The 19,203-nt window shown below is 35.3% G+C and overlaps 1 protein-coding gene across 4 annotated transcripts in view; it reads right to left on the reverse strand.

Moving 5' to 3' along the window:
• Positions 1 to 988: 988 nt before the first annotated feature.
• IFT74 (intraflagellar transport 74) overlaps positions 989 to 19,203 on the reverse strand; it is an 85,832-nt gene continuing 67,617 nt past the window's right edge. For 3 of the 4 annotated variants that reach the window (XM_064291822.1, XM_064291819.1, XM_064291820.1), the window contains 7 exons: positions 14,499 to 14,552; positions 14,053 to 14,150; positions 13,004 to 13,130; positions 7,422 to 7,585; positions 6,513 to 6,638; positions 3,387 to 3,447; positions 989 to 1,299 (listed from right to left, as the gene is read on the reverse strand). In XM_064291822.1, the coding sequence (XP_064147892.1) occupies positions 1,181 to 1,299; positions 3,387 to 3,447; positions 6,513 to 6,638; positions 7,422 to 7,585; positions 13,004 to 13,130; positions 14,053 to 14,150; positions 14,499 to 14,552 (749 nt within the window). In that variant the 3' untranslated portion in view covers positions 989 to 1,180. Of the gene's footprint in view, positions 1,300 to 3,386; positions 3,448 to 3,469; positions 6,374 to 6,512; positions 6,639 to 7,421; positions 7,586 to 13,003; positions 13,131 to 14,052; positions 14,151 to 14,498; positions 14,553 to 19,203 lie in introns of those variants that run through there. The other variant, XM_064291821.1, reaches the window with a different exon arrangement.

A 19,203-nucleotide genomic window follows, 5' to 3' on the forward strand; every position in this document is an offset into this window, starting at 1 on the left:
TAACCGAGGTCAACAACGCTCACTCCACTACCTAAACTCACACAGACTAAAGTTGAATAATTTACAGTGGGAAATACTTACTTCAAGAAAGCAACATGCACAGGTAAATTTTATGGATGTAAATCATATCTCAATACAGCTGTTTTCTTCTTTTGTTGCTGTCGTTTTTTAAGAAATCAGTTTGCTTTGTTTCAGGAATATAGACTAGAGATACTTTGTGAACATGAGATCAGAGCTAAAGGAGAACATTTTTAAAGAATATTTTAGGCTAAAGGAAAAGTTTAAAAGAATATTTTCTGTGGGCCAAGGTGACTCATTCCTGTCCCACAAGAGAGGATAAATACATCTTTAGTTATTATAATATCTCTCAGATTCTCCGCCTCTCTCCCCTGAACAATGCTGGATAAATACTATATAAGTCTACTTCTTCTAGTTTCTCCTTTCCAATGTGCTGGCTAATGCTTATAAATCAATCTCTTCAGGTCGTCCTAACGGTACAAGAGCATCAATGTGTACTCCACAGTGGGAATGAACAACAGTAGCCACAGCCCAAAACAGCCCACCACATGCACAGCATTCCTTCTAAACCTCATGTTTTTCCTGGCATGACATGTGGCTGAATCTTTTAATAACACAAAGATTAAAAGCTTTTATTTACAAATCTTTAGGAACAGCTGATATGTAAAGAATATGCTATATATTTACCTGTGGCTTTATATGCTCTAAAATACATCAAATATACTCTGAGAAATAAGGCTCAAAGCTAAATGTCTCCCTTGTATTCTTACTGTCTTTTTCTAGAAGCAAAAATTGATAAGGTTGATATAAGCACTAAATCTGCATCACACTCCAGGCATCCCTCCTAGAGCTGACGCCTGAAAAGGTGATTCCTTTAAATGAACTCTTGATGGTCACTTTTAGTTTCGCCCCGTTCTTTAAGATATTTTTATCAACACTACAAAACAAATAAAAATATCATAAAAAGAAGTTACTTTTTTATAAGTACATTATTGAACTATTATGTTATTTAAAATATCTCTTATTAAAGAGGCCACAACAATTATAGCGTTCAGAAATTTTAAGTAAAACTTTCCAAGGGGAAGCTTCTGTTTTACAGTCAGCTTGTACAAAGTTTAGCAGCAAGAGGATACTTATATGGGGACTTGCAGTTGGGTTAGACTCAGTTTCTACTAGTGTTATGTAGAGCATCCACGATGGTTTTGTTGTATTCTGCAATCTGCTTGCTCACATTCTTCATAATTGGTCGGTAATCACTCTCTTGACTCTTGGTTGCTATGACTAATTACGAGTTAAGGGGAAACACTGTCAATAGAAATATTAACCTAATTATGGATGAGAAAGGAATCAAATCATACCAGTAATTTTTTAAATGAAAACTGAAGATGGTATAGAAAAAGCATAATTAGAATATTTTTTTAAAATCTACTGTCATTTTAACAGATTAAGCATCAATTAAAATCTGAAAGGCCAAGTAAAATTTGTTTCAAAAGGTTTACCTACAGCATAAAGGCTTTTTTTACATTTAATGTTATGTATCTAAAACTAATTCTATTTTTGGAACAATCTAGTATTCAGAAGAATCAAGTTCTCTAGAGTAAAATATAGAATTTCGGGCAAATTTCTAGACTTTGTTCTGATTTAAAATCACTTTCTTGATGTTGCACAAAATCTGGACTTTAGCATATTGTGATTATAAGTTTTCTGTTTTTAAACTAAGCTGTACTACTGTCTCAGTCATCTAGTGCTGCTGTAACAGAAATACCACAAGTGGATGTCTATAACAAATAGAAATTTACTTTCTCACAGTCTGGTAGGCTAGAAGTCCAAATTCAGGGTGCCATCTCCAGGGGAAGGCTTTCTCTCTCTGTTGGCCTTCTCATCAATCTTCCCTTGGACTAGGAGCTTCTCCATGCAGGGCTCCTGAGTCCAAAGGACAGGCTCTGCTCCTGGCACTGCTTTCTTGGTGGTGTAAGGTCCCCCCTTTCTGCTCACTTCCCTTTCCTTTTAATCTCTGAGAGATAAAAGGTGATGCAGGCCACACCCCAGGAGAACTCCCTTTACACTGGATCAGGGATGTGACCTGGGTAAGGGTGTTACAATCTCACCCTAATCCTCTTTAACACAAAAGTACAATCACAAAATGGAGGACAACCACACAATACCGGGAATCATGGCCTAATCAAGTTGACACATATTTGGGGCGGGGGGACACAAGTCAATCCATGACAACTACCAATAGGAATAGAGCACCTAAAGCTTCTTAACTGGAGGTAAGCCTGGGTCCATGCTGCCCCTGAGCTGCAGGTCGGCAGCATCCTAAAGGACGGCCTATGCTAGCAGTGAATCAAGATCTGGTTCTCCAAGCACAGATGTCCTTGAAAAGGTCAAAGAAGGAAACAGGTAACAACTTTTGGAGAAGCGTTTCTTACAACTCCGCAATACGTTTCCTCAGCAATTGTTGTCTCCTAAGTGAGTAGGTGGGAGAGAGTCTCATCTTGGTACAAATAAAATCACATTCAATTCAAAGAGGGATGAGCTTGAAAGTCAAATTTTTCATGACCTTACTTGTTTATCTCCCTTTGCAGCCCAGATATCCAAGCTACAGCATTTAAACAATAACATATATATCTTTTATATGAGTCAGAATCAACTCGGCAGCAACTGGTTTGGTTTGGTTTTGGTTTCTATAGTTATATATGAAGCCCTGGTCACGCAGTGGTTAAGAAATCAGCTGCTAAACAAAAGGTTGGCAGTTTGAATCCACCAGGTGCTACCTGAAAACCCTATAGGGCAGTTCTATTCTGTCCTATAGGATCATTATGAATTGGAATCAACTTGATGGCAATTTTTTTTTAAATAGTTACATATACGCATATATTGCTATATCTATTTTTATATATAATTCTCCTGATTCTTAGAGAAAGAAATATTAATTTCACTATAGTGATGATAAAATTGAGGCTGATTAAATAAATTTCTCAAAGCCTATAGTTTTAAGTGCTAGACTCAACATTTAAAACTAGATCAGACCTAATTCTAAAATCTATGTACTTTATACTCATGCCACATTATGATTTGTACCCCTTTTTGGTATTTCCCAAAGTGTGCTTTCTATTAGGTACTTTGGTATATGTGTGTATACATATATAAATATATATATACACATATATATATTTATATCTCTCTTATAGAGTAAAAACTAAGTCTTTTTAATTCATTGCCCAGATGTTTTAGCTCAATGTTTTGTACATATTAGGCATTTGATAAATGTGTACTTAATTGAGTTTTAAAGAATTTAAAAGTCTTTAAAGAAATTGCTAGAAAAAAATCAATGTCAAGTTCAGTTTCAGCTTTTTAAAGGATACATTCCTTCATCACAAAGTTATTTTGCTCATAGTGTTGCCACTTCCTCTCCAAATTTGTAAGCTAAAAACACAAAAGAAAAACGTTAACAAGTACCCAAGATTCAAACAATTATGCATCCTTTTAACAGGATAAGAAAAAAATTTCAACTTTTACTGACATAAAGCCATGGTAGATAAAAAAGAAATTTAGGAAAAATTAAGCAACGGTAAACACATTAATAAATAAATCTAAATTCTGTAATTGGTTTTACTCGATGCATTTATTTTAACTAGAAAATATTACATCAATGAACATCGCAACTGAAAGCAATTTATGGTTTTTCTCTTCCTAAAAGAACCTGAAAAGAAGAACAGGACATGATAGGACTCTCTCCTTGAAATCTGGACATCTACTGCTACAAATGTAATATATATTCTAACATTGTCAAAGGTTCAGCTATATAGGAGAAACTTCCTTATTTCCAGGGCTAAATTTCCTGTCTAATTCCACAGGCTGTGATAAGAACAGAGCTGCAGTGTGAAGATTATACAAGAGCTGGCAAAAAGTTGGCACAGTTACAATAATTTCTGCATCAACAGGAAGCTAATGTGGATATTATATTGATGGTTGCTTCCTCAGAAGACAATTTTACTGTTATAGAATTAAGTTGTTTTTCTGATTTAATTAACCTTGTAACTCTGGGTTATGGTGTTTCTTTTTTAAGACGCACACAGTTTTTTCCATAGGCAAAGGACTGTCTGGAAAACGAAACACTAAAATAATGTTCATCCTGGGCATTTCGAAGAAGTAATGATCTTTTTAAAAAATATGATTATGGAAGAAACATTAATTATGTTTCTTACTACCCTTATGTTAAACTTATTTTCAGGGCATAAGTTCAGTTCTGATGTAGCATCCATCCCATTGTTTCCTCCAAAGAGAATAAATCTAGATATTAGGGTGAATTGTAATTAATTACGTGAACTGTATCTGTTATGAATTAGCACTACTAAATCAGATTTAGCTTGCCCAGATAGGGTCTTAAAGTTAGGAGGGACTCAAGGAAGCAGTCTGCACTTTTTGGCAGTAAATCTCTAGTAATCTTTTGCAAGGTCAAGTACCAGACTTTTTGCTCTTTGTTTCATACAAAGAGGTGGCTATAAATGCAACAGACCTCTTAAGTGCTACACAAATAATGCTACAGTTGAAAGGCTGGCAGTTCAATCTCACCCAGTGGCTGGCTCTGAGGGAGAAAGATCTGGTGATCTGCTTTTGTACAAATTACAGCCAAGAAAACCCCATGGGGCAGTTCTATTCTGTCATATGGGGTCGCTATGAGTCAGGATTGACTCAACACCCGATAACAAAAACGTACCTTATTTCAAGAGTCTGTTGACTAAAATTATTTACAGATGCCAAAAACCATTTTCCAAGAAAACAGCTTTCATTTGATCAAATATTACAGAAAAGGATTTTAAATTGTGGGTTATGGCAGAGTTAGAAATATGATTTCCACTTAATGTGGGAATAAACAAGTAGCCACTGACTGGCTGTAAAAATAGTGTTTGCAAGTGTTTTCCTCCTTAAGTCCTGTATTCAGTGGAAGAGGAGGGCCAATCAATATTCCATAAGAAACATCAATCTTTCTAAGAGCTATTCAAGGCAACGACATCACAAACTTTTTCTTACATTTCTTTTCCAGCACCTATCTCCACTCTAAACAGTCCAAGATTTTGCCACTTACATCTCTGTATCTAGGTTTGTATATTATGAAGTAGAGACGGAATAGCTGACTGGTAATTTGAATCATGTAATTTAGTGACTTATAAGCTTTTAGTAGTGTGGCAAAACTTCTACGAAACTCTACTCCTTTCAGAAGACTATAAGGCATATCTTTTTTAAAAATGGTACATCCATATAATGGAACAGCTGCTGTCGTGAAAATGACGTCATTGGAAAAGCAAAGAGCATGAAAATATTTAAGAAAATAAATGTTTAAAGGCTATATGTATGATTTCAATTTTTTATAAAAGAAACAATATTATTACTATGCATGTATAATTACAAAAAGTCTACAAGGATATTATACCAAAATGTTAACACTGGTTATTTCTAGGTAGTGGGAAATCAAGTGACATTATTGTTTTCTACCATGATCATATTACTATATAAAGAAAAGGAGTAAACTTTTAACACATTTAACATTTATAAACTAGAGTTGAAAATTGCTAATACAGACTAATAGATATGAAAATAGCCAATCTTTTTCAAACCATAATCACTGATTTTGCCCATGACATATAGCGCTTTATTCAGTCATCCAACAAATACTTATTGAACATGTATTATGTGTCAACCACTAACATTTACGAGGATAAAGTGAGTAAGACAGACATTTCTCACAGTGTTCATAATCTAGAATAACCTCAGACATTGTTCAGGTAATTAGTAGTGGGATGAGTGATATGAAACCAGTGATTTTAAAACCAGAAATAACCTAAAAGTCCTATAATAGAGGAGTAGAATATTATACAGCTATTAGCAATCATATTTTAGAAAAAACATCTGTTGACAGGGAGAAGTAGTATTTATGATAGATAGTTAAATCATCAAAAGCAGGCTTCAAATAATAAAACAATATAATACCATTTCTGCAAATGTAAAAGTAAATATGCATGTATTTATGTATATATATAAATGTGTGTGTACATAAAACATACACATAGACTAGAAGGACTCACAGCAAAATGACAAGAGTTATCTCTTTTGGATTGTGGGATATAAGTCATTAGGGTTTATTTTGTGATTTTTATGGATTTTCAAAGTTTCTGCACTAGAAATGCTTTACTTTAAAATTTTTTTAAAGCTAGTACCCAGAATATCATAATGGTTGTGCCCAGAACAGTAGGTTTTAATACAGGCTTGCAGAAGGAGGAAAGTAGTAGTTAATCCATTCTGAGTGGCGATTGGCGAGAATCTGGCTATCTTCAGAGCCAGAAGGAAGAATCTGGAAAGTATATAAAGTACATAAAAAAATAATAAAAATAAGGACTGTTTCGGGGTGAAAAATACAAATTAAGAGAACTGGACAGGTAGCCTAAACGGAGAAATGAATTCCAGAAGCTATTATTTTTTTTTCTTCTTACCTGAGAATGTGTCTCATTTTCTTGCAATTGTGTTTTTAGTGTCTCATACTCAATGTTTAACTTCTCCATTATTTTCTTAAAGGCATTTCTACGAGTTGATAATACTGTTCTCTCCTGGTGTAGTTTCTATATAGACCGAAATAGAATAACAGGCCATAGTAAATATCTGGTAAGCCAACACAAACTGTACTTGACAAATAATTTCCATGACTGTATTCTGATATATTTTACCAAGGCTGTAAGTACTCTAAAACATGTTTGTAAAAATATCCTTTGAACTAGAAAAAGCTAGGTTAACATTAACTATATAAAGATTAACTCAATGCTGTTACCCGTCCCTACCTCACCAAATTTAAATTATAAATGTAAATAGCAATGAAAAGCCACTGACAAGTTTAAGTATGGAAGTGTCATAATCAAATCTACATTTGGTCAAATGCTCTGTGTGAAGTAGCAGCTTGGAGTTCCTAAAAAAAAAAAAAATTTTTTTTTTTTAGGTGGTGGAAATGGCTAATGTTCTCAGCTGCTAATGAAAAGGTTGAAGGTTCAAGTCCATCCAGAGACTCCTCAGAAGAAAGGCCTGGTGATCTACTTCTGAAAATCATCCACCGCAAACCCTAGGGAGGGCAATTCTACTCCGACGCTGACGGGGTCATCAAGAGTTGGAGTCAAGTAAACAGCAATTGGTTTTTAAGCAGTAGCTTATCTCTTGCTTTTTGATTTTTGTCTTCTGTTTAAAATTTTAAGTCATTCTAAATTCCTTACATGTAAACAGTTTTATTAATTTTTCTTAGCTTATATGTCAATAATCAACTAAAAATAATAAATCCCATGGACTACATTTATGTTAAATTTGAGCAAGAAGAAACAATATGAACTGTAATTTTATAAGAGTCTGTTAGTACTTACCTTTTTCTTTTCTTCACCTGACGATTTCAAAGCTGGCAAATCATTATATGTCTCCAGATCAGTTGTCATTTGCTTAATTTTACCTTTTAGAGAATGTTGTTCCTCAGTCATCTTACTTTCCAGAAGCTCCATTTTCTGTAGATCCAACTGTAGACGTTGACTATCTGAAACATAGGAATTCAAGGCCATAATTAACCAAAGTTTTATTCCTTTCACATAAGGAAATGTAATACAAGCGTTAAAAATTATGTTTTAGGAGAATATCTATACAAGTAACATATGTTCACTGTAACCATTAATCTTTTTTTGGTTCAACAGTGCTGTCTGATATATATTTGCCACACCCGCCTCCATGATCACACAAACATATAAAAACATACATAGGTATTTTCTCTTACCTAATTTTCTTTTTTAATGATATATACTATGAGATCAAAACAAAACTCATTACCATTGAGTCAATTCCGACTCATAATGACCCTAAGGGTGGAGTACAAGTGCCCCATAGGGTTTCCAAGGAGTAGCTGGTGGCTTTGAACTGCCAAACTTTTGGTTAGCAGACAAACACTCAACCACAGTGCCACCAGGGCCACGTACATATATTGCACAATTTTATAGTTACATATATATATATATACCTTGTGTGTGTCTCATTATTCCATTCAAAAGTACTAAGTTTCTATTATGCACTAGGAAATTAATACAATGTTTCCACTCAAGGAGCTATGCTCTAGAGGTGGAACCAGGCAATTATACAAGCACTTACAATACACTGGAGAGCTGCTATGAAGAGTAGTAAAGAGGGCCATAGAGCATATGGCAGGGGTCAGGAACATTCTCTAAATACATACTTTTTCACTGATTACATGTGCTTAGGTATGATTTTCTTTGTATTAATTCTGCTTGGGATTACAGTGAGCTCCTTGGATCTGTAAACTTAAGTTTTTCATCAAATTTGGGAAATTTTCAGCCATTATTTTTTCAATTATATTTTCTCCCTTATTCTTTCTTTCCTCCTGGGATTCCAATTACATGCGTGTTAGACAACCTGATTTTGTCCCACAGGTCATCTCAGTTCCATTTTTATTTACTCTTCAGATTGGATAATTTCTATTTATCTAGCTTCAAGTTCAATAATTCTTTTTTCTGCTGTCTCTGATCTTCTATTAAGATTATTAATTTTTCTTTTTAGTTGTATTTTTCAATTATGGAATTTTCATTTGTTTCTCTTTTGTAATTTCCATTTCTCTGTGAGATTCCCCGTCTGTTCATTTATTATGACTTTGTTTTTCTTTAAGCCCTTGAACATGTTTATAAAGTTTTAAAATCTTTTTTTTCTTTCATTTTACTATCTGAATTATCTCAGGCTCATTTTTTTCATCTCAATATCTGGATTATCTCAGGTTCAGTGCAGTGTGACTGCTTTTCCTCTTGAGTCACATTTTCCTGTTTCTTCACGTTAGTAATTTTTTATAGTGAAGTGAACATTGTAAATGATATGTTGTAGAGACTCTGGGTTCTACTGTGTGCCTCTGAAGAGTGTTGATTTTTATTATAATGAGCAGTAAACTTCACTGGATTCAAACTCCTAACTCTGTCTCCACTGGGATGAGCACCATCTAAAATCTTTACTCAGTTCTTTCGGCTTCCAGCTGCTGCATTCTACCCTGGAGTCTACCTGATGCATGTATAGTTCAGTAGTCAGACAAGGATTGGGGTGGAGTTTATACACAGCTTTTAACACTTAGCCTCCCTCCTTTCAAAGACTTCTCCTTTAATTCTCCAACCATATTTAACAAAAACTGATACATGGCAGGACTTAAATGCTGTGGAGAAGGGGCTTTTTGGTGTTGAATTCATATCTCTGTAGGGTTGGGAATAGTTATGAGGAGAATCAACGTGCTGAACAAATCATAGCCTTATGATATTTTAATGCCCTAAATAGGAAATGCACTTGTAGATATTTTAGCTGTCTCCTGAAAACGGCTATATAAATCTAACTGCAAGTTTAATTTGAAGATATATTAATATTAGGAAAATAAATTTAGGAAGTATACAAATTGATTTTCTCTAGAAATTGCTTTTTCTAGGAGAAAAGAGCTGGTTGGTATAGGGTAAAGTTTATCATCCTTTAACAACAGGTCTCTCTGAAAAGCTAAAAGCTTCTCTAAGGGAAGAGACAGGAAGAGGATGCAGTCTAGTTCCTTCTGATATGCTGTGAAGCTGCAAAGTTTACCAAGCAGTGTGTACATAGTAGCAAAATCTCAGAAGGATCTACTTTGACCTGGGGAAATGTGTCTGAAATATTCTGCCATCAGCACATTTGTTTACTCCCTGGAGTTTCCTTTCTCAAAATATAAATAAAAACTAATGCTGACAGATTCCTTGCCTTTTTACTCATGCAGTGCACCAGCATTTCTCAACTTTTTCTTCATTACCGTCCCCTCGGGAGTCTTTTTTATACTTTTTTTCCCCCTAATAACATCCTCCGCACATGAAATATTTATATCACATACTGTATATCTTTATGTATCACAAATCATGATAATACCTCTGATTTTTTTCACCTTCCCTCCGAGAAGTACGAGTCCCAATTTTAAACAAAGGGTTGAATTTATTAAAAAAAAAAATTCTAATTCTAGGTTTGGGAAACAATTCACAAAAGTGGAACACAAAAAATCCATTATCTCTGAAAGAAGAACAAGAATATTATAAATCTCTTATGGTGATTCCCAAATTTGTTGCAGTTCAGGGACAGTGTTGGAGAGAGGAAGTAATTTACTTACTTAGACTAAATTAACACTTAAAAATAACTCATGAATAAAACTGAAGGAAGCAGAATATTCAACCCTTAGTAAGCAAAATTTCTAGTAAAATACTTCTCAAGTAATAAACTGAATTTTTATCTCCATTGAAGCCAGCTTTCATTCTTCTTCAACTGAACATCTCTGCAGAAAATACAATCTCTAGACTTCACAAGGAAATATAAACACAAAGTATTAAAATATAGATGGAATACAAAGTCCTGATTATGAAATTTGTTTCCTGGTATTAATTTTTACCTTTAAAAAATGTACATTTCTCGACAGTCATAATACAAAGATAGCTTTAAGGGGTAAAAACTTGTTGAATTAATGTTGACACATAAATAAACACACTATAATATAAAACACAAAACAGTTGTTTTCTAATGGGAGTAATTAAACCTAAAATTCTTTTGTATATAAGAAAAAAGAAAAGAAAAATTTAAAAATGCTCATGGTCAAGCCAATAGGAGGTAAAAACCAGGTTAGAATATGCCTCCTCTAGTTGTTTGGCACATACTTCAGATACACAAAACTATAGTAAACAAATTGTTTAAAAATCGGGGCAGGTAATATTCTTAAATGTATAGAATAATAGCAATTATCTACTTATATCATTAATCTAAATTCAATAATACATTAATAGCATTTAGTATGCATTTATAAAATCATAATCCCTTATTTGAAACTCATATGCAGTTGTGTTTCAGGATTCAGAATTCCTCAGGTCTTAGAAAAGTAATATAATGTATATACTGATTACTACATAACTCCCCTTAGCAAGGTATGAGGCCACACCCTGTAATCAATTACGTGAATATTTTTGCAGCAGAAAGTATGAGTAATCAGACCAGGTGGGATAAATTAAGATTTTAAATAGCCTCATGTCAAATACGGTCAGGTTAGGTTTAGCTACCATGACCTTTTTGGATTTCAGAATTCCAGATTAAGTATTGTGGATCCATTATTTCGTCTCAAGATTCTTTCACCACTTTTATGTTAGAAAGTATTAATTAATGTTTATACCAATAATTACGTTATATTAATAAATATTAATTTATTTCCCATGATGTCACTAACTTCCAGAGAGTCATTCCAAGTAGACAAAAAGATAGCTAATTTAAAGTCACCACACACTAGCATATCCACAATAAAGAGCACACATGGCTAGAATCCACTGGTAGAAAAACCAAAGATTCCATATAAATTTTTACATAATTTTTACTGTAGGCTCTTTAAGCTCAATCTTGTATATTTATTTCTAATCTCTACCTGCAACATCCAAATGACAGCTACTAGCCATATGTGGTTTTTGAGCACTTGTACTGTTTTAATGTGCCTAACTCAAATTGAGATGTGCTGTAAATATAAAATATCTCACTAACAATTTTATATTGATTACATGTTGAAATGATAATATTTTGGAATAATTGGGTTAAATAAAATATGTTATTAAAATTAATCTCACCTGTTTGCTTTTACCTTTTTAATGTGGCTACTAGAAAATATTAAATACCATATTTTTACACAAATAATGCGTGCCTTCTATGTTTGTTTGCCAACCATGCCCTACACCCATGAGGTATTTTCATAAGTGTGCTAAACTAATTTTTTTTACAGAAACATAAAAAAATTGGCACAGTGGCACTAATGAAAATACCTCACGAGGGGAGGGCATGATTGGCAAACAAATGGAGAAGACACGTTACTTGCATAAAAATATGGTAGGTGGCTGGCATTATATTTCTATTGCATGGAACTGCTCTAGACTCATGCTAGTCATTATGCCTGAAACTAATTAATACTACAACATTACCTCCTCTAGGGTGCCTCTGCTGGCTACCCAAGACTAGACTAGATATGCATCCTACATACTGCAATCACTCCATATGCTTACTTCTGTCATAGTACCACTTTACTGTATTATAATTGTATATTTGTCTGTCAGTTCACTGGGTTGAAAATATCCTTGAAAAAAACAGACAGAATCCACCCAGAAGTGCCTTGGAAGAAAGGCCTGAAGATTTGCTTCTAAAAGGTCACAGCCTTAAAAAGTCTATGGAGCACAGTTCTACTCTGACAAATATGGGGTTGCCATGAGTCAGAATTTTACTTCATGGCAAATGTTTTTTTTTTTGGTACACCCACATTACAGCACAGGTATGAGGCAAGTATTCAACAGTAAAACAAAATCAAACCCCTTGCTGTCGAGCCAGTTCTGACCCACGACAACCCTATAAGACAGAGTAGAACTGCCCCATAGAGTTTCTAAGGCTGTAATCTTTATGGAAGCAGACTGCCACATCTTTCCCCCATGGAGCAGCTAAACTGCCAACCTTTTGGTTAGCTGCTGAGCACTTTAAACACTGTGCCACAATGGCTTCATAAGTATTCAATAAATGTTATTAAATAAATGAGAATATCACAATGTAATACTAACAAGATGATGTAAGAAGACCACACAAAATTCTGAGACTACAAATGATTGAGGTATCCAACCCATTGCCATTGAGTTGATTTTGACTCAGAGACTGTATAGAACAGAGTAGAACTGCCCCATAGGGTTTCCAAGGAGCACCTGGCGGATTCGAACTGATGACCCTTTGGTTAGCAGCTGCAGCACTTAACCACTACGGCACCAGGGTTTCCGACTGAGGCCATGAGCAATCGTTATTTCCAGTGAAGAAGGCTTTCAAAAAAATAACATCAATAAATATTAAAAACTCCTATCTGCTATAGAAAAAAAAAGGGATATTAAAATTAAGGTTGTTTTCTCACCTGAAGTCAAATTCCTAGCTGTGCTTTGTGATTTCTGCATTTCAGTAGATTTAAAACTGAGGTCATCCTGCATCATCTTCAGCTCTTGGTTGGTGATAGAGGATATCTGTTTCATACGATTTATATTCTATATTTGCAGAGAAATAAAAATGCAAAGATTCCACTGATTTAATGCTACAATAAAACACTTGGAAAATACTTAAAAAATGTAGTGTTTTGAATAGGTATTCTTTTTTGAAATATATCATTCATTGGTTTTTCTCAGTAAGTAGAGGTTAAAATACAGAATTATTTCTTGTTCATTTGCTTTACTTATTTGACTTTGGGAAAAATTCATCTACATTGCTTTAGGAACTGATCTGGAGTCTTAAAATATTCAGAATATTGAAAAGAGATCGTGTGTTTTTCCTCCTGTGGTAATACATATAGTAAACCAACCCACTGCTGTCGAGTCAATTCTGACTCACAGAGACCCTACAGGACAGAGAACTACCCCAAAGAGTTTCCAAGGAGCACCCGGTGGATATGAACTGTCAACTTTTTGGTTAGCAGCCGTGGCACCTAACCATTATGCCACCAGCGTTTCCATTACTTATAGTAGATGTTTAATAAACATTTTTGATGAATCAAGATACTCATAAAGTGAAAAAGAATCCCTTCTAGTTACAATGCAAATTAAAGTGTAAAAATATGGTAACACTCCCAAAATAATGTCTAGATTTTAAAATTATCTATGCAAATGTTATTTTTACAAGTTCTGAACAACTAAAAGAAAAACTTAACACTTACAATGCATTAGTGTCTCACTTAGTGATGACAACTGATGTCATATATATGTCATCCTTCCTCCCTATTGCTCTAAATAGCTGACATTTTGTTAGGGAGATAAGAATTAATAACTTAAAGGAACAAAATAATGAGCAAGAGAAATTTAAAGGAAACAGCTAACAAGAGAACATATAATGGTCAGCAGTTCCACTTTTTGAGTTGTTTGGAAAGGCAGTCACAGTAAAAACAATGAGACACCAAGATGGGCACAGGGTACTTACTCGACTACAGTGCTCCAAAAGTGCAACAATGTTGGCTTCTATTTGTGCCTTCCGTTCCAGTTCCTGATTCTTAGTTTCCTCAAAAGTCTCAATAAAAGCTGCCAATTAATAAACATGATAAGAAGGGCTACTGTTGATATAGTTAACACTATATAAACTCTGATTTGTAGGTCTTAAGAGCACTATTTAAAAACTCAAAGAAAATATTAATTTTAAACTTCTACTGTTTTTTATTGGCCCAGGGGTAAATTACTCACTAATAACACTCTACATATTTTCAAACTTTAAAACCCCAACAGTAAAGGCAAATTCTGAATGTCCACACTTCTGCATTTAGTATTAGCAATTATATTTCCCACAAACGAGATCTACGATTTGGTATAAATGAACAGCAATCCCAGAATATATAGAATATATATCTTTACATCCATGAGATTATAACTTACTGTCCATATTTTCCTCTCTTTTTTTTAGTTCCTTGTACTTCTGATTCATTTCACCTATGAGAGGATATAAAATACAACGTTAATTTCAAAGAGTCCAGATACGGTGTTCGTTACTCTGGTCATTCTACTCTGAATGCACCCAGTGCTTCTTCTATCGTTTTTAAAGTGTGCTGCCAAAAAATTTAGGATTCCAAGAATATCACTTCACATAGTCTACAGAACCATCCTTCTGTTAGTGCAGCCTAGAATCAGCTTCTAACATTTTCACTTGTGGTATTAAGCCAGAACACTTTCTCCTCCCCCATACCTACTTTAATTTTAATCAGTTTGGGGTCCTAGTAAATGCCACCTTGTTATATTCAGCCCATCTCTTCTATCTACTTTTCATACACCATTACAGCAGAAGGCATTAATTAGTATATCAAATACTAATAAACTAGTATGTTACAGTGAATACATACCAGCTTACTGCTTTAAACTAACTTTGGCAATAGACTTCACCCAACTTGCTAATCACAAATTTTCTGCAAAATATTTTAAATTTTGGCAGGAATGTTTCTTTATAGCTATGCCGTTAGTGTCAGATAATTCTATTTCTAGACACTAGAGGGTTTTTTTTTTAATAATTAAAATCCTCTAAATATATACAATTTAAATTATTGCTAAAAGTCTTACCATTTCCAAAGAGAAAAAAAAAAACTATGCAGATATCTGTTTTAACAGAGTAGTATCAATAAAATCAGAAGGTATAATCAGTAGTCCTTGGCATATACTAAATACAATATAAGGTCTCTTATTATTTGCTATGGAAACCCTGGTGGCGTAGTGGTTAAGTGCTATGGCTGCTAACCAAAGGGTCACCGGTTTGAATCCACCAAGGCGCTCCTTGGAAACTCTATGGGGCAGTTCTACTCTGTCCTATAGGGTCACTATGAGTCAGAATTGACTCCACGGCACTGAGTTTGGTCTTTTGGCTTTGTTTCACTATTTGCTATAGCAGTTCTCAAACTTTAGCATGCATCAGAATCACCAAGAGGGCTAGTTAAAACACACATTGCTGAGCCTCACACCTACCATTTCAGATTCAATAGGTCTGGAGGGCAAAGCAAGATGGCAAAGTGAGTAGACACTCCCATTTACTTCTCTAGCAACTAACTCACTGAACAATGAATAAAAACAAATATAGACTGAGATCTTTGAACTTGAGGTAGCAGCTGAGGAATTGGAGAGCTGGAGTAAGTCCAGAAGTGGGGGAAAGAAGCAAGAGGTCAGCATAGAAGCCGAGAGATCCTAGCTGCTAACATCAGGAGTGCTTGCTCATCATAGCCATTCTGGAATGGGATAGGGTAACACCCCAAGCAGGGAACATAGAAAAGGAACTAGTCTGAGGAAGATCTAGCCAGATTTCTTAAGCAGTGCAAACTGGCCATGAGAGTTTGTAGGCCGTGCAGCTGGCAGTGGCAAAAGGACAATGTGGTCCTGCATGAGAATGCTTTTGGATCTTGCAGAGGACCAAGTCGAAGGCACTCTAGAACCAGGAGAACCAACAAGGGCAGCAGTATGAAAAGCCCCCAGTGGGATATCATGTCTGCCTGTGCAAGAACACCAGTGAGGAGAAGACAAAGAGAACCCCTTCTGTCACCACAGGAAAGTCGATCCCCATAGCTTATATCGCCAACTAACCACCCCCTCCACCCCCTGCTCATGGGTATTGAAATCCAGAACTCCTGAACTTGCACTTAAAAAAAAAAAAAAACGCTAAGGATAAGAACGCCATCTAGTGGTGATCAGGAGAAGATACGAAGCTCACTGCCACTGCATCAGTCTAACTTGTGGCAAACCTGCAGGGCTGAGGGGACCTCCCTCATAGGATTCCTGGGGCTGTGACTCTTTGTGGAGGTGGTCTGCTGCATCTTTCTCCCATGGAGAGATTGGTGGTTGGAGGCCCTGGCCTTTTGGTTGACAGCTGGACACTTGGCAACTGTGCCACCAGAGCACCCAAGCTGAAAATTTTCCCATAACAAACAGCATTAAAAAGTTAAATAAATAACAAAATGACTCAACTTCACAAACAATAGTAAAACACACAAAAATCACAAGAGAAGAAGGAACAATCAAAAGCAAAACATGAAGAAGAGGAAATCTGTCCTATGGAGGCCAGAATAATGCAAAGAATTGATCATTTTTCACTCTATGGTGCTAAATATATTCAAAGAAATAAATAAACACATACACACACACACAGAAAACAAACTAGTGAAGCTCAGGAAACAAATGGAGGAACAAAATGAGACTTAACAAGGGCACTGAAAACATTAAAAAAACAAAGAGAACTACTGGAACTGAAAAATAAAACACCTGAATTAGAAAAAGCAAGAGAAACCCTCAATAACAGAGTTGAACATGCAGAAGATGGAAAAAGTGAACTAGAAGACAAAATAACTGAACTTATCTAGTCTCGAGAGAAAAGAACAAAGAAAAACAAGGCCAAAAGGAAACATGAGATTCAATTACAAAATTTAGCATTAGAATTATTGGTATCCCAGAGCACCATAACAACAATAAAGACACATGAACAACTTTCCAAGAGATAATCAGAGGGAATTTCCCAGACCTGAGCAGAGAACCAAGCCTGCCAATACAGGAAGCTACATGAACCCCAATTAGGAGAGACACAAGAAGAACTTGCACCATACCCAAATAAAATCCGTGAAACCAAAGACAAGGAGAGAATTCTGAAAGCAATACGAGAAAAATGCAGTTTAACATACCAAAGGTCTTTCATAAGAATCAGTACATTCATGGAACATCCCAGTTAATTGGCCTAACAACATGTTTAGCACTTCTGTTCTACCTCCCAGTTCACTGCATAGTGCCTGGGGTCTTAAAATCTTGCAAGCAGACATTCAAGGCACAACAATTGGTCTTTATTTACCTGGATCAACAGAGGAAGAAGGGCAGTTAGGAATAGGAGGAGAACATGGAATGTGTGGCTAACTGCCTCCCTGAACAAACTGCCTCCACTGCCAAGATACCAGAAGAACTGGATGCTGCCCAGCTATCATTACGGAACATTTTTTTCAAAGGTCCCATAGAAGAATCTTTGATGAAAACAGGGAAAATGCGTAACAGAATTTCAAACTCTTACGGACTCCAGACTTCCTGGAGCCATGGAGGCTGGATAAACCCTTGAAATTACTGCCCTGAGATAATCTTTAAACCTTAAATCAAGAAAATTCACTGAAGTCTTCTTAAAAACCAAACAATAGTTTAGCTTAACTAGTAAAAAAATGTCTGCCTTGAGCATTATGCTCTTTTAAAAACTAACTACATGGGATCAAATAGACAACAGCGACTAGAAAGATAAGCTAGGAACCTTAGGGGCAGTGAGTTTATGTTAATGAGGGAAGAACAACTCAGAAAAGGACGATGAGAATGGTTACACAACTCAAAGAATGTAATCAGTGTCACTAAACTGTCCATGTAGAGACTGTTCAAAAAAAAGAGAGAATGTTGACAGATTGTGACAAATGGACCTAATGTCACTAAACGATGTACATGGAAACTGTCAAATGGGAACCTAACTTGCTGTGTTAACTTTCACCAAATACCCAATATTAGTAAAAAAAAAAAAATCAATGCAGATTTCTCCCCAAAAACTCTAGAGGCCAGAAGACAATGGAGCCACATGTATAAATTAATAAAATACTTGACCAAAACAACTGCCAACCAGGACTTCTTTGTCCAAGAAAGTTGTCCTTAAAAAACAAGGGGGAAATCAAGACATTCTTAAACAAACAGAAACTCTGGGAATTCACTACTACCAGACCAGCTTTGCAAGTATTACTCAAGGGAGTACTCCAAATGGAAAGACAAGAGAATTAAGAAATAAATATACAGGATAAGACAAACATGCCCTTTATCAGCACTCCTAATGACACTGTGCTGGAAGTCCTAGCTAGAGAAATAAGGCAAGAAAAAGAAATAAATGACATCTGAATTGGAAAGGTAAAAGTAAAACTATCCCCATTCACAGAGGATATGATCCTATACATAGAGAACCCCAAAGATTCCACAAGAAAACTACTGGCTCTAATAGAAACGTTCAGCAGACTAGCAGTATACAAGACCGACATACAAAAATCAGTTGGATTCCTATATACCAACAAAGAGAACTTTGAAAAGGAAATCAAGAAGACAATACCATTTATAATAGCCCCTAAAAAGATAAAATACTTAGGAATAAATCTAACCAGGGACGTAAAAGACCTATGCAAAGAAAACCACAAAACCCTATTGTAAGAAACCAAAAGAGACCTACATAAATGAAAAGCATAACATGCTCATGGACAGGGAGACTCAATATTGTGAAAATGTCAATTCCAAAGTGATCTACAGATACAATGCAATCCTGGTCCAAATATCAACAACATTGTTTAACAACCTGGAAAAACTAATCACCAGCTTTATATGGAAAGGAAATGGGCCCTGGATAAGCAAAGCATTACTGAAGAAAAGAACAAAGTAGGAGGCCTCACACTACCTGATCTCAGAACCTACTATACAGCCACGATAGTCAAAAGAGTCTGGCACTGATACAATGACAGACACATAGACCAATGAAACTGAATTGAGAACCCAGACATAAATCCATCCACCTATGGTCAGCTGATCTTTGATAAAGGAACAAAGACCATTAAATGGG

The sequence above is a fragment of the Loxodonta africana genome, chromosome 9 (assembly GCF_030014295.1).
Source record: "Loxodonta africana isolate mLoxAfr1 chromosome 9, mLoxAfr1.hap2, whole genome shotgun sequence".
Lineage (NCBI taxonomy): Eukaryota > Metazoa > Chordata > Mammalia > Proboscidea > Elephantidae > Loxodonta > Loxodonta africana.